Source organism: Panthera uncia (assembly GCF_023721935.1).
Source record: "Panthera uncia isolate 11264 chromosome A3 unlocalized genomic scaffold, Puncia_PCG_1.0 HiC_scaffold_11, whole genome shotgun sequence".
In the NCBI taxonomy this organism is placed as follows: Eukaryota; Metazoa; Chordata; class Mammalia; order Carnivora; family Felidae; genus Panthera; species Panthera uncia.
This window is the reverse complement of record NW_026057578.1, coordinates 80,519,323-80,542,915: the sequence shown is the minus strand read 5'-3', so window position 1 is coordinate 80,542,915 and position 23,593 is coordinate 80,519,323. Positions and strand designations below refer to the sequence as shown.

Here is a 23,593-nt window from a genome sequence, read left to right as displayed (position 1 = left end):
AACTGTCTCTGATTTCTAAAAAAAATTTTTTTTAATGTTTATTCATTTTTGAGAGATGGAGACAGACAGAGCACAATCAAGGGAGGGGCAGAAAGAGAAGGAGACACAGAATCTGAAGCAGTCTCCAGGCTCCAAGCTGTCAGCACAGAGCCTGACACGGGGCTCGAACCCAGGGACTGTGAGATCATGACCTGAGCCGAAGTCGGATGCTCAACTGACTGAGCCACCCAGGCACCCCATGATTTCTAAAGAGAATATCAGGTGTATTTACAAAACAAAATATTTTAAGTTCAATCTTTGAAGCTTTAAATTTAGTTAGAGGTCAATTTGAGACTACAGGGGGAATCAGGTTACTATATTTTTTAAAAGCACCTTCAACTGTAAAAGTAATACACGCTTATCCCCAGTCTCACAGGTAACTACTATGAACATACCTTTCTTTCCCTCTAAAACTTTCATGTACAAGTTTGTGGTCTTACATAAACGTATTTAATAAAGAACACTCACACAAACGGGATCATTCTAAAACTTTTTAAAAACTTAACCAATAAGTCTTAGACATGTTTCCATAGCAGTGGATCTTTTTTTTAAGCATGCCATTTTGTATGGATGTCTCATATGAGAACTCTTCTTACTCTTGTGTTTTCAACTTAGTTCATATAAAACTAGTATAATTATTGCTTGTAAAAGTCTGTAGCACAGTACGGGCAGTGTTACGTCGGTAAATATCAGCTCCTTTTTTCCTCTCAACAATCCAGTTTCTAAAATAATTTCAAGTAAAATCTTTTCTTTTTCAGGCTACACATAGTGATTTGACAACTCTGTATGTTATGCTACACTCACCACAAGTGTAGCTACCATCTATCACCATATAATGCTATCACAATACCAATGACTATAATCCCTATGCAGCACCTGTCATCCCTGTGATTTACTCATTCCATAAGTGGAAGCCTATTTTTTAAATTCACATGTCACATTCATGGAAAAGAGGAGGAAAGTTACAAAATACTGCAACTCCAAAATGGTTAGAAATCACCGTAATGTAGGGGGAAATGATCACTATCGATCTCATCCCGAATAAGTAACATTTCTGTCTTCTAATGTGCTGCCCTAAGTAAGTTTTCTTTTGGGTGGGGGGTTGAAAGTAACAACTTTCAAGTGATTTCTAAATCAGTGTTTTAGCCAGATTTTTATAATCACTTCCCTTTTAGAATCTAATCTAACATCTAATATCTGTGTTCTGCACCTAAGGAAAAAAATGAAGGCGGGGGGAATACCAAAACTAATCAACTTCCTCTAAGGTCCAAAATTAACACTTGGGCCTTGAAAGGTCCTAGATCTCCCAATATCAATGGAACATACTGTCTCTGTGGGGCTGCATCGGGGCCAAATTCCCAGTATGCAGAGCAAAAAGTAAATGATGCTCTTCTAAACTCCCCCCCCCCCACCTCCCCGCCCCTTAAAAACTGCGAAAGGGCTGCGGCTCATTGCATGACAGCACTTCCCCCCCTTTTTTTTTTTCTTTAAACCCGTTTCCTGCCTCCCGTTCGGTATCTTCCACTATACAGGAAGAGGAAGGCCTCTTGGTTCTTTCTCCTTTCGACACAACCAGCGACCCTGGGGAATGGAACCCTCAACGAACAAACCTACCCAGCCTTTTTACCCCTCCAGTCCTTTAGCCAAACTGTCTCCGCTCGGGCGCGGAGCCGGCCCCTGCCGGGCAGCAGAATGGATCCCCCGTCCAGCGTCGGCCTCGCCCGCCGCCCTGACCCCGAGCCGCAGGGGTGGCAGGCTCGGGGACACCAGGGCTGGACTCTGTCCGCTAGCTCCCCACGCCCGCAGAGGCCGGAAGAGCTGCCCCGCGCCCCCGGCCCCGGCGGCCGGAGGGCCCAGGGGTGCAACCCTGGGCGCCGAGGGCCGGCGCGCCACTAGCACATCCCCGCCCGGGCCTGTGGCCACGGCTTCTCCACCGGGCTCTTACCCCGGTGCCGTTGTCGCACACCACCACCTTCCTGCCCTGGCTGTCCATCGTGCGCCCGGAAGAGAGCCGCCGCCGCCGAACGACCTACAGCCCCTGCTGCCCGGCCCTTTCCTCTTCCTCCTCCTCTTTCACAGCCCCTCCTTCAGCCCAACTTTCTTCCCCCAACCGGAAGTCACTGCACGGCCCCACCCGCCATTTAAGACACAGCCTGCACGGAAGCGGTGGAGGTGGGAGGGAGGGGGCCGAGACTGGCAGCAGTACGCTCCAATAAGAGATGGAGCCTACAACTGAGGCCCCGCCTACAACTCTGGCTTCAGCTTCTGTTCCAGCTCAGGCGTACGGGTTACCGCCCACCCAGGTTCTTCCTCACCGCTTTTAGTTCCTGGATCTTCTCCCGGCCGTAATGGCGGCAGATCTGGCGGATGCGTCGGCGAAAGGCGTCGCAGGAGTTGAGGGGGTCGCTTACCGGTCTGCAAAAGGTGCAGGCAGGAGAAAGACCCTGGATCTGTTGCGAGATGGCAGTGGAATGTAGCGAGGAGAGACGGCCGGGAGGGCGGAGGGCATGGGAAGTAAACCTGGACTTCCCCGCTGACGACCAATGAACGTGGCTTGGTGTATCATAGCTTTTAGGCCTTTTTAATGAGCAGAACGGGGATGGATACACACACATGAAATCATGCGTTTATAGTCGTCTCCCAATTCCAGCCCAACCCCTTTTTACCCAATTTGCTCATATCAAGCGAGCAGGAGCGGGTGCCTACCTTTTCAGCGTCCTCGCTCACCACCTCCCTTCCAACAGCACATTGCTTCACTCTTCTTCAGTGTATGTACTTTTTGAACCCAGAGTCTTGGCTTTGAAATCAGACAACCCGAGTTTCAGATAGGGCCCTGCCACTCAAGAATTTTGTGATTTTGGACATCTCCTTGCTTATGCATAGGAATACTAACCTCTACTTCCATGGGTGGTTGTGAGGATAAAATGCATAAAGTATCCATTCAGTGGTGGCTATTTGTTATTAATTAAATACCTTTAAATATATAGTTCTTTCTATTTATAATGCCTTTACCTTTTTCATCAATCAGGAGACTTCTGCTCATGCTCTAAACCCAGTTGTCACGTCTATGAAGACTTTGCTGGATAACCCTCAAGATGCTCTTTACTCTTTCTTCACTATTAGTTTACCGTGGGTATGTGAATAACATTTTTGTGCTTATCACACTCAACAAATATTGGATGAGTGATATTAAAATTTGTCTAGAAAAAATGCCATCATTTTTGAGAGGTGAGAACTAGAATTGTGCCTTTCATATATGGCTGTACATGTACAGGGACTAGAATAAAACCTGGATCATGAGCCCTTCAGTCCAGTATTATAATACTAGGCTGCCTCTCAATTTTCACTTTGTTCTGTTCTTAGACCAGTGGTTTCTACACTGTCATAAAGGCATAGGCGACTTTATTCTAATTTAATCTTACATGGAACCTCAACATATAAAATAGATTAAAATCTGCCGTAATTGTTGGAAGTTTGACAAATTAGAACGGATAGGAGGCCTCGGAAATATGTCTTCCCCGCACCTGCTTCAGTAGTGGTTAAGGTACCTCAGCCTGCTAAACAGTGCATTCGTTCACAAACCACATCTTCCTTTTGTGGCCCCAGTGCCTAGCACTGTGCCATTTTCCTCCTGGAGGTATATTTATTTGGTCTGAGCAAATTGAACTCAAACATTTCTGTGTCCTTTTAATTTTCCTCTCTATGAAATTAAATTTCATACTTTTATTTTTTACTTTTAAAGAAATTATAATTTTTGTTTTCTTACAATTATAGAAACAATACATGCAGATGATAGAAAGTATCAACAAATATTCACTACACTAATGAAAATGCAGCAAACCCCTTGATTACGCAAATTCAGATTCAGTACTATTGGTAACTGGCTCCTGCCTTCTACACCAGGCACAACCTGGTCATTTCACTTTCCTCAAAATAATGTGATCATACATTTTAAGGCAATTATTTTGGTGGGGGGAGGGGAGGGAGACTTCATTTCTAGCCTTCTGTGGCGATTTTGCATACATTATTTCACACAAAAATCTTACTAGGTAAAGATCCCTATTTTACACATGAGAAATGGGGCTTTAAAAAATTAAGGTTAGCAAGGTGGTAGGATAGAAGCTTACATAACAGAAATCAATATATTTTCATATGTCATTAGTGAACAATCTGAAAATGAAATTAAGAAGACAATTCCATTTCCAAGAACATCAGAAAACTCCAAATAAATTAAATGCAAGGCCTATACACTGAAAACTGAAACATTGTTGAGAGAAATCAGAGAAGATCTAGATAAGTAAATATACCATGTTCGTGGGTTGAACATCCATTGTTAAGATGACAGTTCTCTCCAAATTAATCTATAAATTCAAATGTAATCTCTATCAAAATCCCAACAGACTTTCTTTCATTTTAGAAATTGACAAGTTTGATCCTAAAATTTATACAGAAATGCAAAAGAATCAGAATAGCCAAAATGATTTTGAAAAAGAAAAGCAAAAGTGGCAGACTTCCACTGATTTCAAAACTTGTTATAAAGCTATGGTAATTAAGACAATGTGGTATTGGCACAAGGATGGACGTACAGATCAATGGTACAGAATAGCCCAGAAATAAACTCTTACATTTATGGCCAATTGATTTCCAACGAGCGTGCTAAAACAATTCAATGGCAAAGGGTAATCTTTTTTTTTTTTAACAAATAGTGCTGGGACAATTGGATATTCTTCTATGTGGAGGATAAAAGAAGAATTTTGACCCTTATTTCACACTATACACAAAAATTAATTCAAATGGATCATAGATTTAAATTTGAAAGAGCTAAAACTCTATACATTCTGGAAGAAAGGACAAGAAAAATCTTTTGATGTTGAGGTAAGCAAAGATTGCTTGGCTACAACACCAAAATCATGATTCAAAAAAAAAAAAAATGATAAACTGGACTTCTCAGAAATTTAAAACTTTTTATTGATGGATTAAGAAAAAGAAAAGAAAAAAAGAAGCCACAGACTAGGAGAAAATATTTGCAAATCATATATCCAACAAAGGACTTATATCCAGAATAAATTAAGAACAACAATAGTAAGACATATTATCTAATTTTAAAGTGGGTGAAAGATTTGAATAGACATTTCACCCAAGAAGTTTTATGAATGGCTAACAAGCACATGCAAAGATGCTCAACATCATTAATCCTTGAGGAAATACAAATGAAAACCCTAATGAGAGTGGTGGCCTGCAGGCAGCAAGGCCACAGGTGGGCTGGCTTTGGTGCCCCTCTGCCAGGCAGTCAATGCAGGGCCTCCCCAGGAACAGCTGGGACTGCAGGGCAGGCGGCCCTGCTGGTTGGTGGGAGCTGCTAGGCGAAAGCCTTGCACTCCTGCGCAGTTTCAGCATCTTCCTGCAGGGCTGCTCTGGGCGGTGGCCTTCAGCACATTGAAGCTCAAACCAAAGAACCAAAGCATGAAAGAAGATACGGTTTTTAGATACTTCCAAACAAGCCATAGTTATGCTGTCCATCCACTTTGCAAACCTAGCAGGTCTCATTGAAGAGGATCCTTGTTCACTTCAGCTCCCTCTTGGGACATAACTGTGGGCATGCTGCTCACCTACATGGGCGTGCAAGTCCGTCTGCGTCTTGATAGAGTGGCAGCAGTGAGAGTCCCCGTTCTGATGAACGTGGAGACCTTCTGCAGTGCAGAGCCTAAGGCAGTGTGCTCTTTAACACCATGATCAAGACTTTTTAAAAGTCTGTTGTCTTCATCATCCTCTTCACACATCAGTGGGAAAAGGTGGCCCTATTGAGTCCCCTGAAAACTCAGACCTGAAACTGGCCATCATCATGCTGATCATCCCCTTCCTCGTCAATGCTTTGATGTTTTGGAGAGTGAACAACTTCAGAAGAAAGGGGAGGACGAAAGCTAAACTAGAAGAAAGGGGAGCCAATCAGGACTCAAGCGAGGAGAGCAAGGTCCACTGCCGGAGGGCTGAGTCCCACGTACAAGGAGTCGGAGTCTGCGATCCTGATCTCAACGGATGACAAGATGGAGGTGCGCAAGGTGGAGGGGCACCTGCACAGACCAATGCCCTGAAGGCTGCCAAGAAAAAGGAGCATCGCTTACTGTTGCCAGTATGATATTCCCATGCTGAGGTCAGGTTTGGGGGCCCAGCCAGCTGCCTGGTGGGCCAGCAGTCACTCCACAGTGTCCTTCCCGTCTCTCTTACTCTTCCCTGCCTCTTCTACCTCCACTCCTCTTGCTATCTCTGCTCACTCCCAGAATACTATGACTTGACAGAGGGAGGACCCACCAATACTGAGGGGAACGTGGTAGTTGGAGGCATTACAGTGAGGAAAATATGCAAGTGTAAAAAAAAAACAAACTATAATGAGATACCGTATCATACCCACACTAGAATAGCTGTGATCAAAAAGACAGAAAATAACACATGTTGGATGTGGAGAAACTGGAGCCCTCCATTGCTGGTGGGAAGGTACAATGGTGCAGCCACTTTGGAAAAGAATTGGGCAGTTTTTAAAAAAATTAAATATAAAATTAGCATACCCAGAGATTCCACTCCTCAGTATATGCCCAAGAGAAATGAAAACATATTTCCACAGACTCGTACACAAATGTTCATAGCAGCATTACCTATAATAGGCAACATGTTAAACAATTCTAATGTCCATCAATTTGTGAATGAGTAAACTATGTGGTATATGCATACAATACAATAGTATCGAGCAATAAAAAGAAAACAATACACACTGTAAACATGGATGACCCTAACAAACATTATGCCAGATACAAAAAACTACATATTGTATAATTCCATTTATATTAAATTTCTAGAAAAAGCAAACTTGTAGATAAAGGAGGTGGATCAGTGATTGCTGGGGCTGGGATCTAGGTTTGGCTGAGAATAGGCATGAGAGAACTTTACAGGGAAATGAAAATGTTCTAAAACTAGATTTTGGTGATGCTTGCACAACTATATACATTTACTAAAAATCATCACACTGTACATTTGAGATATGTAAAATATATTTTATAATTTCAACAAAGTTGTTTTAAAAAATTAAGTTACCTGCCCAAATTCACCTAACTATAATATAACCGAACTATGATTAATCACACGCCTGGCTGACTCCAAAGCCTGAATTTTGTTTACCCTTAGGATTTTTGGAAACTCCAGATCTGTCATGAACCTTAAGCCCCACTTGGCATCCCAGTTGGGGATGACTTTCCTGGAGTAATTCTAGCATTTCACTTGGACCTGATTTATCCTCTGTGCTTAGGTGGAAATGGATTGGTATATTTTTATGGTTATAGAGTAAAACAATGTTAAAATACACTTGTATTCTTAGATATGTATCATGGTTGAATTGAAAAGGAAAACAATGTCTTCTAGTATTGAAGTAAAATAATAAAAATAATAAACTCTTTTCTCTCCAGAATTTATAGATACGAATGATTTCCACAGTATAGTTTCCTCAAAAAATTAAAACTAGAATTATCGGGGCGCCTGGGTGGCTCAGTCGGTTGAGCGGCCAACTTCGGCTCAGGTCATGATCTCGCGGTCCGTGGGTTCGGGCCCCGCGTCAGGCTCTGTGCTGACAGCTCAGAGCCTGGAGCCTGTTTCGGATTCTGTGTCTCCCTCTCTCTGACCCTTCCCCGTTCATGCTCTGTCTCTCTCGGTCTCAAAAATAAATAAATGTTAAAAAAAATTTTTTAAATAGAATTATCATATGATCCAGTAATTCCACTACTAGGTATTTACTCAAAGAATATGAAAACATTAATTTGAAAAGATATATGCACCCCTATTATATTGCAGCATTATTTGCAATAGCCAGTTATGGAAGCAATCCAAGTGTCCATCAATAAATGAATGCGTAAAGAAGATGTGATATATACACAGACATACAGACACACACACACACACACACACACGCATACACACACATATAAATATTACTCAGCCATAAAAAAGAATGAAATCTTGCCATTTTCAACAACATAGATGGATCTAGAGGGTATAATGCTAAGTGAAATAAGTCAGTCAAAGAAAGACAATACCATATGATTTCAGTCACAGGTGGAATTTAAGAAGCAAAACAAATGAACAAATGAAAAAAAGACAAAAAACCAGACTCTTAACTATAGAAAACAAACTGATGGTTACCAAAGGGGAAATGAGTGGGGGAATGGGTGAAACTGGTGATGGGGATCAAGGCGTGCACTTGTCATAATGAGCACTGGGTGATGCATAGAATTGTTGGACCACTGTATTGTACGCCTGAAACTAATATAATACCATCTGTTAATTACACTGGAATTAAAAATTTTTAAATTTTTTTCAAAAGAATGGTTTCCTTAAAAATACTGTTATTTGTATCTGCAGTATCTAAATTAATGAGCAAAAAATCCCCTTAGGGATGTTTTGAGTAGAACTCTAATTCACTCCAAAGATGTTTACTCATTTTAGAAACTGGTAGTGTTACCAGTTGATTAATTTTAATAATCAATTACAGCATATTCTGTACCTGAAGAACTCAGGAAGAGGACATCCATGTCATTTATTTAATTATTTAGTTTTAAAAGTCACTAAGTCAAAAGCTTTGTATTTATCCCGGAAAAGTATTTCTCCATCTTGTCAATTATCTAACCTCTTCCAGGTCTTTCTCATTTGTGTTGCTAAGAGAAACGTTTATGTTAGAAGTGTTGAGTCAAATTAGATGGAAGTAAGTTAATCCATTTGAAAGTGTTTCAGACATCACATTACTACACTCCTAAATTCTTCAGCATGCCTATAAGAAATAAAGCAATCTCTTACAAAACCATGGCATCATCATATGTAGGAAAAATTAGCAATCCATTAGATTCCATATCACCTAACACTCAGTCCATATTCATATTTTCCCAGTTGTCCCTACAGTGTTTACAGCTGTTTTTCTTCCTAAACCAAGATCCCATCAGGCTTCATATATTGTTTTTGTTGTTACGTCTCTTTAATCTCTTAATCTAGAAAAGTCTTCTCCACTTTTTTTCTTCATGAAATTAACTTTTTGAAGAAGTCAGATCATTTGGCTATAGAAATGTCCCATGTTCTGGATTTGTCTGATTGTTTTCTCATGGTCGATTAAATTTTAAATGACATTTATACATAACTTTGTTATAGGCAAGGTGTGTTGTATGGATATTCTTTGCTTTGTATTGATATCAGAAACAAGTGAAAATCTTGCAATACTGTAAATAGTGCTATTGTCTTGATTTAGCCGAGGATGAGCACAATTATTATGAACACGCACGCGTGCGCGCGCGCGTACACACACACACACACACACAAGTAGGGACCTGTGATCTGTGATTCCATATCTCTGTTGGGGAAGGGAATAAATAATATGAAAGTTAATAAACTAAATGCTTTACTATCCAATTTCCTTTGTTTGTTTGTTTGTTTGTTTGTTTGTTTTTAGTAAGCTGTCTGCCCAATGTGAGGCTTGAACTCATGACCCTCACATGTTCTACCAACTGAGCCAGCCAAGTACCCTTTTCCTGACTTCATTTAGCCTCTTACTTGCTTTGGATGCTCTGTATAACATAAGTACATCTCCGTATTGGAGGAAAAGAATTCTGGAGAATTTATGTGCTTTATGATTTAATAGCTTTAAGTTATTTTTTTATTTTTTTTTTTAAAGTTTTATTTATTTTTGGGACAGAGAGAGACAGAGCATGAATGGGGGAGGGTCAGAGAGAGAAGGAGACACAGAATCTGAAACAGGCTCCAGGCTCCGAGCTGTCAGCACAGAGCCCGACGCGGGGCTCGAACTCACAGACCGCGAGATCATGACCTGAGCCGAAGTCGGCCGCTCAACCGACTGAGCCACCCAGGCGCCCCAAGTTATTTTTTTAATAATCGATTTGATTACTATTTTTGGCTTTTAGTGTGGATATTTTCAACACATATAGAAGTACAGTAAAATGAACCCTATGAGCCCATCAGCTAACTTCAGCAGTGATCAGCTTTCTACTGTTCTTGTTTCATCTGTTTCCTTCCACACACAGTTTTGCTATTCTTGTTTGCTGGAGTATTTTAAAACAAATCTCAGGCATCATGTTTTGCCTCCTTTAAATACTTTGGTATGTTTTCTAACAGATAAAGGCTTGAAAAACATAATCACAATACCATTATTATAGCCAACAAAATTAACAAATTCTTATTATCTCCTAATATTCAGTCCATATTCAGCTTTTCTCAGTCATCTCCAAAATGTCCTCTTTCATTTGTTTTTTTTCAATCAAGATCTCAATAAGGCCTGCATATTGTATTCAGTTGATATGTCTCTTAAGACTATTTTGGTTCATGACACTTCCCTCTCTTTTCTTATACCATATTTTGGGTGAAGAAATTGGATCATTTGTCCTCTGAAATGTCCTCATTCTGGATTTGGCTGATTGTATCCATGCAATGTTGTTTTTCTTGTTCCTCAAGCCTCTATATTTTCTATAAACTGGTGGATCTAGGAGACTGATTAGATCTAGGTTCAACTATTTTGGTGAAAGTATTTCATGGGCAGTGATATGTAATTCCTATCACATCACATTTGAAGAAACACAATGTGTGGATGTCCCGCAGTTAGTGATGTTAACATTATTCAGCAGATTTTGGTTTTATTCAACGATCTATTACAGAGTTCCCCAGGAGTTTGTCACTTAATGGTTCAAGCAGTCATCAATGATTGTTGCCTGTTTGGACCAGAAAACAATCAAGTATAGTTTGCCTGACCCACAATTTCTCATTTCCAAGTCTATTAGGTTTTGACCTAATTATCCACTGCAGGTGCTTTCCAAGAGAAGAATTATAGTTTTAAAACTAGGTTAATTAAATTATTTTTAAAATAAAAAAACAAATCTCATAGGCACTTAGTGTGTATAAGCTATAGTTTTAGTTGGCATTTTAGTTGTGATATTCCTCATTAAAAAGGTTAATATTCCCTGCTCACATCTCACCATATACAGAAATTAACTTGAAATGGATCAACAGCTAAAACCATGAAACTCTTTTAAAAACATAGGGGATATAAATCTTCACAACCTTGGATTAGGCAATGGTTTCTCAGATGTGATACAAAAGCACAAGCAACAAAAGAAGAAATAGATAAATTGGACTTCACCAAAACTGAAAACATTTGTGCTACAAAAGATACCATCAAGTGAATAAAAAGGCAACTCACAGAATGGGAGAAAATACTTGCAAATTATACACCTGATAAGGGACTTGTATCTAGCATATATAAAGAACTTCTAAAATTCAATAATAAAAAATAACTAACCCAATTTTAAAAAAGGAAAAGGAGAGGGCACCTGAGTGGCTCAGTTGGTTGGGCACCTGACTCTTGATTTTGGCTCAGGTCATGATCCTAGGGTCATTGGGTCAAGCCCCACAGTGGGCTCCATGCTTAGCTTGGAGCCTGCTTGGGATTCTCTCTGTCTCTCCCTCTGCCCCTCTCCCCTGCTCACGTTCTCTCTCTTTCTCTAGAATAATTTTTAAAAAATAGGAAAAGGATTTGAATAGACATTTATGCAAAGAAGATATATAGAATGGCCAATAAACTCATGAAAAGAAGCTTAGCATGATTAGCATCAAAGAAACCATAAGGTAAAGGCAAATCAAAACCACAATGAGGTTTCACTTCATACTCACCAGGATAGTTGTAATCAAAGTGGCAGATAATAACAAGCGTTGATAAGGATGTGGAGAAATTGGAAGCCTTATCCATTGCTGGTGGGAATGTTAAATGGTATTGCTGCTTTACAAAGCAGGCTGGAAGTTCCTCAAAAGGATAAACACAGTTAACATACGACTTAGCAATTCCACTTCTAGGTATATATCAGGAAAATGAAAACATATGCCCATACAAAAACTTGTACATAAATGTTCATACCAGTATTATTCATAATAGCCAAAAAAAGTAAACAGCCCAAATGGCCATCAACCAATGAGTATACAGACAAAATATAGGGTGTCCAAATATGCATAATGGAATATTATTCATCCATAGAGAGGAGGGTAGTGTGCTACACAGATGAACCTTGAAAACATGATGCTAAGTGAAAAAAGCCAGTTACAGTTCCATTTGTAATTTATGATTCCATTTATATGAAATACTCAGAATGGGCAAATCTGTAGAGACAGAAGGTAGATTATAGTTGTCTAGGACCAGGTTGGTAGGTTGTGGGGAAGGAACAGAGAAATGAGTGACTGCTAATCAGTACGCAATTTCTTTTTAGGATAATGAAATGTTCTAAAATTGCTTGTGGTAATGGTTGCACAACTCTACTGTAGTATTCACTTATTTTTTTCTAGTTTTATTGAGGTGTAATTGACATATAGTGTTGTGTATATTTTAAATAAGTGAATTTCTCCACGAAGCCTGTTTTTTAACCTTTCAGGATAAAAGCTAAAGTACTCCACTCAGGGCCAAATTGCTCTACTATTAAGGGTGGACTAGAACTTGAATTACTGATTCTATCAGTACTCCTTCCAACCCAAAAGCTATTCTTCCCACCAAACACTCTAATGCTATGACTTAACAGCACTCTAGGTCCTAAATGCTGAGTCTTGCTTCACCAAATAAAGCTGAGATGTCTGGAATAAATAAATTGAATGGATGAATGTTAGTGTTCTTTCTAAGTTAGTTGGGGGAATGTTCTAACATATTAGGACTATAAGACTGACAAGCATGGCCACAGGGGACTTTTTAAAAGTAGAGGTTAGGGGCTAAGAATCCAGCATCATAAAGACTTGGATTTAAAACTTGGCTCCCCTCCTTTCAGACTCTCTGAGCAAATTGCTCAATCTCTTAAATACATGATCTTATCTGGTCCTTATATCAGGTATTGGTAGTCCCATTTTTTACAAATGAGGAAATTAAAGCTTAGCAAATTTATGTAACTAGTCAAGTTCAATTTCTGTACGTGGCAAAATGTTCATACTTTTGTCTGCCCACCTCCAAAGCTATGCCTCCTAATCACTTACAAACCACAATGGCAGCTTATTAATTTATGATGGGAGACATATCTATTGACCAAGAGGTTTGAATCATCTCTTCAAGGTTAATTTTCCAGTTTCAAACACTTAGGAAATTTAATTAGTAACCAGAATTTTGATAGGTAAGTGTGGACTCTGAACAGAAATAATTGAGGAACTATTCTATGCAGGGAAAGTCTAGACACTTCCATCTGCTTTCCTAAAACCAGTAGGGCTCTGACTTAACCAGGTGTCGTTATTCACTCAACAGCTATGTTTAGAAGATGTACCATAAGCCAGGTCCCATTCTAGGACCTGGGCATAGTCTTGGCCTTCATGAAGCTTACATTTAGTTGGGAGAGACACACCATCAAAGAAATGAACTTAAAAACATGATGAATTCAGATAACCAAAGGGCTATAAGGAAAATAATAGAGAGTGACTTGGGATGGGGGAACCCACTCTGAGAAGATAGCACATAACCTGAGCCTTTGTGTCTGTTAGGATTAGATTCAGCAGTAAGTGACAGAAAACATAGAATAAAAGTGACCTTTGGGGTGGCTGGGTAGTTCGGTCAGTTGAGCATTTGACTCTTGATTTCGGCTCAGGTCATGATCTCATGGTTCGTGGATTCTAACTCCTTGTCAGGCTCTGTGCTGACAGTGCAGAGCCTGCTTGGGGATTCTCTCTCTTCCTCTCTCTCTGCCCCTACCCCACTTGTGCACACGCAAAAGTGACTTTAAAAAAACCCCGATGTTTATTTCACTGCTATGTAAATGAAGTCTGTAGGTGAGAATTCTAGGGTTGAATGACATTTTTTTAATGTTTATTTATTTTTGAGACAGAGGCAGACAGAGCATGAGCAGGGGAGGGACAGAGAGAGAGGGAGACACAGAATGGGAAGCAGGCTCCAGGCTCTGAGCTGTCAGCACAGAGCCTGACGCGGGGCTCGAACTCACAGACTGTGAGATCATGACCTGAGCTGAAATATGAAATCAGGAGAATTAGGAGACCAGGGATTCAAGACAGAAGAAAGATAAGAATTCCATGATTGATGGTAGAACATAAATCCCAAGGAATCTGTTGTGCATCACTCTAGAGTCTGAATCAGGACAGGGTATTTCAGGAGGGAAATCTCTCTCTCCATCTCTCTCTCTCTCTCTCTCTCTCACACACACACACACACACACACACACACACGATCATCTGATGTATTTTAAGACTTTGGGAGCTATAAATATGTACTTTTAGTGGAGAGTTTGGTGATAAACTAGTGATTATTTCTTAAACAGAGGAAAAACCAGACAATGATTAAATCCAGGGAAAAAAATCTAAATTGTAATACAAAAGGAATGTTATTATGTATTCTACATGGCTCAGTATGGGTGTAACTCCCAAATAATGATCTAATCAAATATTATGATGTGTTGCTGCTAGGAGGATGGGGGAGCATGTGTATGTTGGGAAGGAATTGTAATGGAGTTAAATGATCGTTAATAGTAGATGGTTAAAGGGTGATGTTTAAACTGGAAAAGATCAAGAAATAGTTGAAGAAGCATGCTCAGAAATAAGGAGTTAAGTATCCAAAGAAACAACTAAAAGAGTTAAAAGTAGTTGCTTTGGGGAAGCAGAAACTGAGAGTTGAGAGGGTAGGGCTGGGACCTGATATTCATTATTATAAGCTTTGTAAAACTGTTTGACTTTTTTTTTCCCCTAAAACCTTCCCAGACTAATCAGGCTACTTACAGTGTCCACATTCCTCAGAATACCCCATTGTAGTGACATTGTTTATTTCCAAATTTTTCTGCATTCAACTTAAAAGGTGTTTCTTCCCAAGAAACTGAACTTTTCTGTCAAATGCGTTTGATGGAATAGGAGAAATGGCTTCATAAAATGGATTCATTGCAAACTTTCTGTATAAATCATAAAAACCAGTAAAGAAGTTCTTTTTTTTCTTAATGTTTATTTTAGTTGAGAGAGAGAGAGAGAGAGAGAACAGGGGAGGGGCAGAGAAAGAGGGAGACAGAATCCAAAGCAGGCTCCAGGCTCTGAGCTGTCAGCACGGAGCCTGACGCGGGGCTCGAACTCACGAACTGTGAGATCATGACCTGAGCCGAAGTTGGACACTCAACCAACCTGAGCCACCCAGGTGCCCCAGTAAAGAAGTTCTTTATTCCATCGTCACACCTTGTTTCATGAAGCATAATACATCTCATATGCTCTGCAGTAACAAATGCTGAAACAAGCCACTCATTGAACTTGTCCACGGTTTTCAAGTACATGTTGTCTGACAGCCACATATTCTCATCTATGTGGTCGAGAGCAGCATGAGCTAGAAACTGGTTCAGATGATGATGATGATCTTTGGATTCTGGTTTCCCAGCTGGCAAAAATTCCATCTCAAACACTGGATGATCATGGTGGCCAACAATTACAAAGTAGAAGCTTCCAGACATTGTCTTCAATATATAGCTCCTGCGGAGAGACACCGACAATGGAGACAGCCAGTTACCCCCGCAGACCCTCACTCAGCAGCCGCTGTCAGAACTCCCTGAAAAGCATTTGACTTTTTAACCTGTGTGTGTGTGTGTGTGTGTGTGTGTAGATGTAGGTGGAATACACAGTACTAAATAATGGCTGATTTTTATTTTTATTTTTTTTTGCTTTTTGGCTTTATTTTTATCAAAGCTTCTTTACCCTCTGCAACATAAATTGCAATATCATAGTGGAGATACTGTATTTTGCTTAAATTAAATTTTAACCCTGGATTTGAGAGCTTCCTTAGACTTCTACGTACAATATGGAAGACACCCTAGCATAATCTCATCAGCACCACTTTACAAACTTTTGCAACTTGATTATATACGTTGTTACCTCAACTTAGCTACTTAGTGTTGATTCTTACAGGTTTCTATTTCCAAGTATAATTTTTTTTGCCCTTGAGGTTTGTTGACCTACAGGTACACAAGGACTCTTTTATTGCATAAATTTTATTACAAGTTGTATTAAAGATCTATACTGTATGGGGCACCTGGGTGGCTCAGTTGATTGAGCAGCCAACTCTTGGTTTTGGCTCGGGTCATGGTCTTCTGGTTCACAAGACTGAGCCCTGTGTCAGACTCTGCACTGACAGTGTGGAGCCTGCTTGGGGTTCTCTCTCTCTCCTCTCTCTCTGCCCCTCCCCCACCTGGATATGCCCTCTGTCTCTCAAAATAAATAAATAAACTTAAAAAAAGATCTATACTATAAGAAAATGTATAACATTTATTATAACATTATATAACATATTATAACATATATATAAAACTAAATGCACATCTAATATAACATATATGATAAAACTTGTGTCTCTAGGGTGTGTTACAAAATGACAAATAATTTTAGTGAAGATTATTAGAGGTTTTAGACAAAAGTTTTAATTTAAGAATTATTTGAATTATCTAGATAAAATGCATACAATTTGATTGAATTCAGAATTTATATACATTTAACCTATGTAAGATACTCAACTACTTCGACACTGTGATTAAAATCTGATGGAATAGCTTGCTATGGAAAAGAAACACGAAGCTTGCGGGGGCAGTGATAAATTTAAATCTCTAATGAAAGATTAAAAAGGGATCTGTTGAATGCCCAAATCTCCCAACAGCAGCATGAGGAACAGCTTTTGTCACAAGCTGTTCCAGGCCTTGAAGCTTAACAAGCAAGTCTCAAATAAAAATATGTGAGTTTATAGAAATGAAATGGAACCTAATAAGACTAGGCACAGGCCCTGCCTCTTCCATTGGCCTGGAGGCTTATGATCTGTTTCTTCTGCTTCTTGAGATTACTTATCTGTGTTATGGTCTTTGTGAGTCTAGCTGAGATCTTCACCCACATCTCCCTCGCGAAGCTGTAAGCTCTCTTCCATGATGACTCACCTCCAGACCTGGCTTTCAGATAAGGTGTAGACAGCAGGAGGACAGAGCAGGGAGTTAACTCTCTGATGCCACTGCGAAAGCAACATAACAATCCTAGCAATCTAGTCTCGTGGTTTCCAACTTTTTCAGCAGGAAGATCCCTTTGAATACACTTTGCTGCTTAATTTTGGCTGTTGCTCTAAAGCATTGCCGGGCAGAGCACACACTCTCTCTGCTCAGTTTAAGCAGGTGACTATCTGACATGTGCCCCAATAACTGTTGTGGCACACCCTGAAATAATCAGTATCACTATTATGAAATAACAGTATCACTGTTCTTTTGCAGAATATTGAAAATAGCCCTCAGCTACCTGTGACTACCTTCAGATTTGTTACAACCCCATTATTATTTTTTTTAATTTTAAAAATATTTTTTTACATTTATTCATTTTTAGAGCAGAGAGAGACAGAGCACGAGCTGGGGAGGAGGAGAGAGAGAGACACACACAGAATCCAAAGCAGGCTTGAGTCTCTGAGCTGTCAGCATAGAGTCTGACACGGGCTCAAACCCACAAACCGTGAGATCAAGACCTGTGCTGAAGTTTGATGCTTAACTGACTGAGCCATCCAGGTGCCCCACAACCCCCTTATTTTAAAGATGAGTAAGCTGAGGCACACAGAGTTAAATGACGGAATAATGAATATAGTTATATCATGGAATATAGAATCGAGCGGGAAGCGTTCTGAACCATGAATTAGAAGGCCTGACTTCTAGTCTTCTTTAGGAAGACTTAGCTTTATGATCCGGGTCGGACTTTTTATGTTTCTAGGTTTATTCATTCTGAGACAGAGAGAAAGAAAGAGGAGCAGAGAGAGAGGGAGAGAGAGAATCTCAAATAGGATCCACACTGCCAGCTCAGAGCCTGACGTGGGGCTTGAACTCACGAACTGTGAGATCATGACCTGGGCCGAAATCAAGGGTCAGACACTCAACTGACTGAGCCACCCAAGGTGCCCCCACTCTTATTTTTGCATTGGCGATGTTCTAAGTAGGATGAGCATTACTTGCTCCTCATATACTTGTTCCTTCCTCAGTCTCCTTCCCTTGTTTTCCTTTTCCCCTTGATTAGCAGAATAAGATTCTCCCTGTTTACCCCCATGACCTGGATTAACATTTCTAGAAATGTGATCACTTCTTCATATTTGTTCAGGTAAATGTAGATATTGACACATTACACTTGAATTGAGTTCCCTATAGATTATAAATGTAATACACCGGTGCCTGAGAAAACGTTGTCTTTGGTGCCATCATCTCTGGTGGCACAGAAACCTAAGTATGCTCAAGTAGACTAACTCATACTGGAGACCCGTCCCATAATTTTGGGAACATGGCACTCTCACTTAACACCTAGTGCAGAGAACTTGAATTTCCTTTTGAATATCTGGATGGTTTAATCTTGGAATGTGAAGTTGCCACAGAAACAGACCTGCTCAAACCTGTTTGGGCGTTCTTAAGGATGAATGATTGCTCTTTACTCTGGTTAAGATGAAAGACTTTCCATTGTGGATTTGGTCTGACAATCACATTAATGTAGAAAAAGGCTTTGTGAAGCATTATAGACAGTTTTGTAAATTTTGAAGACCTCAAGGAAAAGAGTTTACTAGGGATTTGCTGCTCTCAACTTTGTACAACGGAAAGGTACAATCTATTACTCATTCAGGAAGAACGGAATGAGATCACTCAGCATGTGATAGCGTAACATTACTCCTGAAAATGAACACTAGTCCACTTATTGGAAGTTAGGAGGAGTCGAAGGTCTAAATAAAGCTCTAAAGAAAATCATAAAGTCTCATTCTTAGTAGGAACAGTAGCTTACTGTTTACTGAGCAACTTGTTTCTGCCACACACTATATAACAGTCCTTTTATCATTTTATTTTTTTTAAAGTGTATTTATTTATTTTTGAGAGAGAGATTGGCAGAGAGAGGGAGACAGAGAATCCCAAGGGGGCTCTGCCCTGTCGGTGCAGAGCCTGACATGGGACTTGAACCCACCAACTGTGAGATCATGACCCGAGCTGATCTTAAAACTTGGATGCTCAACTGATGGAGCCACCCAGGCACCTCATACACCGAGCCCTTTTAATATACTACGGAACTTAACTAAATTCTCACAACAATCCTGGGAGTGACTACTAGTATCACTGGTGAGAAGTGAGACTAAGGTTAAAGTCAGCTCGGAAGGCCTCACGCCTGGTAGGGACATCAGAATTCAAACCCACGTCTGTCTGATTTGAAGTCTGAGTTCTTTCCATGATAAAACACTGCAGCTGTTTTTTATTCTTCTGTGCTTTTTGTTTGTTTTAGTTCATAGTTAGTCACATAGATACAATGTGAATTCATTCTTCTTTCAACATATGGTGCATTAGAGATACACTTGAAGTCCCCTCTTTAAGCTCATCATTAATCTCAGTTCCTTCTCACCTTCCTCAGAAATAACATTGCTTTAAGTTTTGGAAGATCCTTAGACATCATTCTTAGATGATCCATTAGATACACAGGAAAAGCTATTCAACATCATTAGCCGTTATGGGAATGAAAATGAAAATCACAATGAGATACCACCATACACCTATTAGACTATTAAGTGACTAAAATAAAAAATAGCGATAACATCAAATGCTAGTAAGAATGCAGAAATGAGATCTTTCAGACATTGCCGGCCAGAATGTAAAGTGATCCAGTGAGTCTAGAAAATATGTCTATCAATGCCTTATAAACCTAAACATCACTTACCAGGCAAGAGCAATTTCATGCTTTAACTTTTACCCCAGAGAAATGAAAACATACTTTCACAAAGGAACCTATACAGGAATGTTCATAGCAGTCTTATTTGCAATAGCCAAAAGCTGGAAACAACCCAAATGTCCTTTAATAAGCAAATGGTCAAACAATGTATGGTTCATCCCTATCATGGAATTCTACACAGCAGTAAAAAGAAACAAACTATCAATACACAAAACAAGAACTTGAATGAATCTCAAGGGAATTATGCTGGGTGAAAAAAAAAAGTCTCAGAAGGGCTACATACCATTTGATGCCTTTTATAGAACATTCTAGAAATGACAAAATTATAGAGACGGAGACTAGATGAGTGGTTGCCAGGTGTTTGGGATGGGGTCTGGGGAGCATATTGGGTATGACTTCAAAGGAGTAGCATGAGAGATCTTTGGGTGATGGAGTGACTCTCTATCTGGATTGTGGTGGTGGTTACATGAATCTACATATGTGATAAAATTGTATGGAAGTATACACACACACACACACACACACACACACAGGAGTGTATATAAAACTGGTGATATATGTAGGGCACCTGGGTGGCTCAGTTGGCTAAGGGTCCGACTCTTGATCTGGGCTCAGGTCATGATCTCACGGGTCCTAGGATGGAGACCCACGTTGGGCTCCCCGCTGACAGCACAGAGTCTGCTTGGCATTCTCTCCCTCTCTCTCTCTCTGTCCCTGCTCTGTGCACACACAAGCTCTCTATCTCTCTCTCAAAATAAATTAAAAAGTTTTAAAGATCTTAAAAGTAGTGATATCTGAATAAAGTTGTGGATTATATCAATGTCACTTTCCTGTTTTTAATATTAAACTACATTTATGCAATGTATTATCATTGGCAAAAAAATGGATCATGGGTACATGAGACCTTTCTATATAATTTTTTACAACTTCTTGTTAATCTATGATTATTTAAAATTTAAAAAGTCAAGTTCAAAACATATCCATTGCATACACTTACGTTCCTGTATAAAATATCTAGTATTGACTTTTGTGTGGGTTTTTTTTTCATAAATACTATCATCGTGAAGTATCCTTCTGCAAACATGATTTCTCACTCAACATTTGTTTTGAGATCCACTCAAAATTTGTATATAGACACCTAGGTGTTGTAACTACCGCATAGGATTCTAATATATTAATACGTCACATTTTCTTCATCCCTCCCCAATGTATGAACATTTAGATTTTTTCAATGTTTTCTTATTACAAAGCCTGCCGTGATGAATATTCTTGTATGTGACCTGTTGTACACATGGGTAAATTTTTCTACTGTTATATTTCCTGTTCTTAGAGGTAATAAGGATACTAGCTATCAATGTTTATTGAGCACTGGCTATCATATTGTTATGACTGGTGAGGGATTGGGGAAGTTAACTAACTTACCAAAAGTCACACAGCCAGTAAGTGGCAGAGTCAGAATTCAAACCCATCCTGTCCAATTCTGAACCGTAGTCTTTTGTTTTGTTTTGTTTGTTTGTTTGTTTGTTTGTTTTGAGAGAGATAGAGAGTACACACACAGGTGAGCAGAGGAGGGGCAGAGAGAGAAGGAGAGAGAAAATCCCAAGCAGGCTTCACGCTGTCAGCGCAGAGCCTGACATGGGGCTCAGTGCCACCAACCGCGGGATCATGACCTGAGCCGAAATCAAGAGTCTGAGGCTCAACCAACTGAGCCACCCAGGCGCCCCCGAAACCCATGTTCTCAACCACTGTGATGTGCTGCTGCCTGCATTAGTGTTCAGGGTTCAGAATTTTCTGGATATCTTCCCTGACTGTTAATCAAGGTGTCCTCAATCTGTACTTTGCAGTTTGATCTTTCAACCTAAAATGGTGTCTTTTTATTTATTCTGGTTAATTAAATCATCTTGACTTGAGGCCATAATTTCAGCATGTTGAGATAGATACTTATTTCAAACACAAGGGTTTTTAGAGCACTTCCTGTAAAGTATTCCTGCCAAAAATGTTGAACTTGAATCTAATCAGGCTTCTAGTATTAACTTCCATTTAGAGCAAATAAAAGGAACAGAGAAATAGTTAAGTGATACCATAGGGGAGCAACTGATATATACATAATGTAGAATATTCTATAGGACAATGAAGACGGTTTTTGTGACAAATCAATGCCATGAAAAAAGTGTACATGTATTTGTGTGTGGATGGGGTGGACAGACTTCTTTAAATTAAAAGGAATTTAGGAGACATGACAACCAATTATAATGAGATCTTATTTGTACTTGAATTTAAATAAACCACATTTTAAAAAAATTTATTTATCCTGAGAGAGAGAGAGAGAAAGAGTGCGTGCACAAGCAGGAGAGAGGCAGAGAGAGAGGGAGAGATTGAGAATCCCAAGCAGACTCCAATGAGGGCCGAACCTGAATCCACCAACCCAGGCACCCCTAAATAAACCAGCTTTTTTAAATACTTATTTTTGAGAGAAAGAGACAGAGTGCAAGCAGGGAAGGGCAGAGAAAGGGGAGACACAGAATCCGAAGCAGGCTCCAGGCTCTCAGCTGTCAGCACAGAGCCCCACTCGGGACTTGAACTCACAAGCCATGAGATCACGACCTGAGCTGAAGTCTGACACTTAACCAACTGAGCCACCCAGGAGCTCCTGAACAAGCTTGTAAAAAAGTCACTTTTCAGGGGCACCTGGGTGGCTCAGTTGGTTGAGCATCCAACCATGGCTCAGGTCATGATCTCACGGTTCATGGATTTGAACACCACATCGGGCTCACTGCTGTTAGCCTGTCAGCAGAGCCCATTTCAGATCCTCTGTCCCCCTCTCTGCCCTCCCCTCTGCTTGTGCTCTCCCAAAAATAAATAAATATTATTTAAAAAGACATTATTGAGATGAGCAAGGAATTGGGATTTTCTGTTACTAGATGATGTAAAAGGATACTAAGGGATTATTGTTAATTTTGATAAGTGCTTTAAAAGAATTGTGGTTATGTGAAAAGATGTCCAGTTTAAAAAAGAGATTGGGGTATTTGGGTGGCTCAGTGGGTTAAGCACCCAACTCTTGATTTCGGCTCAGGTTGTGATCTCACAATTCCTGAGATCGAGAACTACATTGGGCTCCGAGCTCACAGCACAGAGCCTGCTTGTGATTCTCTCTCTCTCTTCCTCTCTCTTTGCCCCTTCGTTACTTTCTCTGCCCCTCCCCTGCATGTGCACTCTCTCCCAAATAAATAAATAAATAAACATTTTTTTTAAAGATCTTTTTTTTAATTTAAAAAAAATTTTTTTTTAACGTTTATTTATTTTTGAGACAGAGAGAGACAGAGCATGAACGGGGGAGGGGCAGAGAGAGAGGGAGACACAGAATCAGAAGCAGGCTCCAGGCTCTGAGCCATCAGCCCAGAGCCTGACGCGGGGCTCGAACTCATGGACCGTGAGATCGTGACCTGAGCTGAAGTCGGACGCTTAACCGACTGAGCCACCCAGGCGCCCCTAAAGATCTTTTTTTGAGACAGAGTGCAAGCAAGTGGGGGAGGGGCAGAGAGAGAGCGGGAGAGAGAAAGAATCCCAAGTAGGCTCTGAGCTGTCAGTGCAGAGCCTGAGGTGGGGCTCAAACTCAGCAACTGTGAGATCATGATCTGGGCTGAAACCAAGAATCAGAAGAATAACCGACTGAGCCACCCAGGTGCCCCCCAAAAGAAAGATTCTTACCAAAGTATTTGCAGGTGGAATTATATGATGTCTGGAATTTTCTGTAAATACTCGGGGGGTGGGGTGGGTGAGGGGGGAGGTAGATACAGCAAATGGGCAAAATCTTGAC

General features: G+C 40.1%; 1 protein-coding gene and 1 pseudogene across 1 annotated transcript in view; one reads left to right on the top strand and one right to left on the bottom strand.

Annotated features, from left to right (window-relative positions):
• ACTR2 (actin related protein 2) overlaps window positions 1-2,141 on the bottom strand; it is a 37,563-nt gene extending 35,422 nt beyond the window's left edge. Inside the window, exon 1 of the mRNA XM_049650325.1 lies at window positions 1,985-2,141. Within this exon, the coding sequence (XP_049506282.1) occupies window positions 1,985-2,032 (48 nt within the window). The 5' untranslated portion in view covers window positions 2,033-2,141. The remainder of the gene's footprint in view (window positions 1-1,984) is intronic.
• A 2,812-nt stretch (window positions 2,142-4,953) lies between these two features.
• LOC125936275 (store-operated calcium entry regulator STIMATE-like) lies at window positions 4,954-6,348 on the top strand (annotated as a pseudogene).
• Window positions 6,349-23,593: the final 17,245 nt, after the last annotated feature.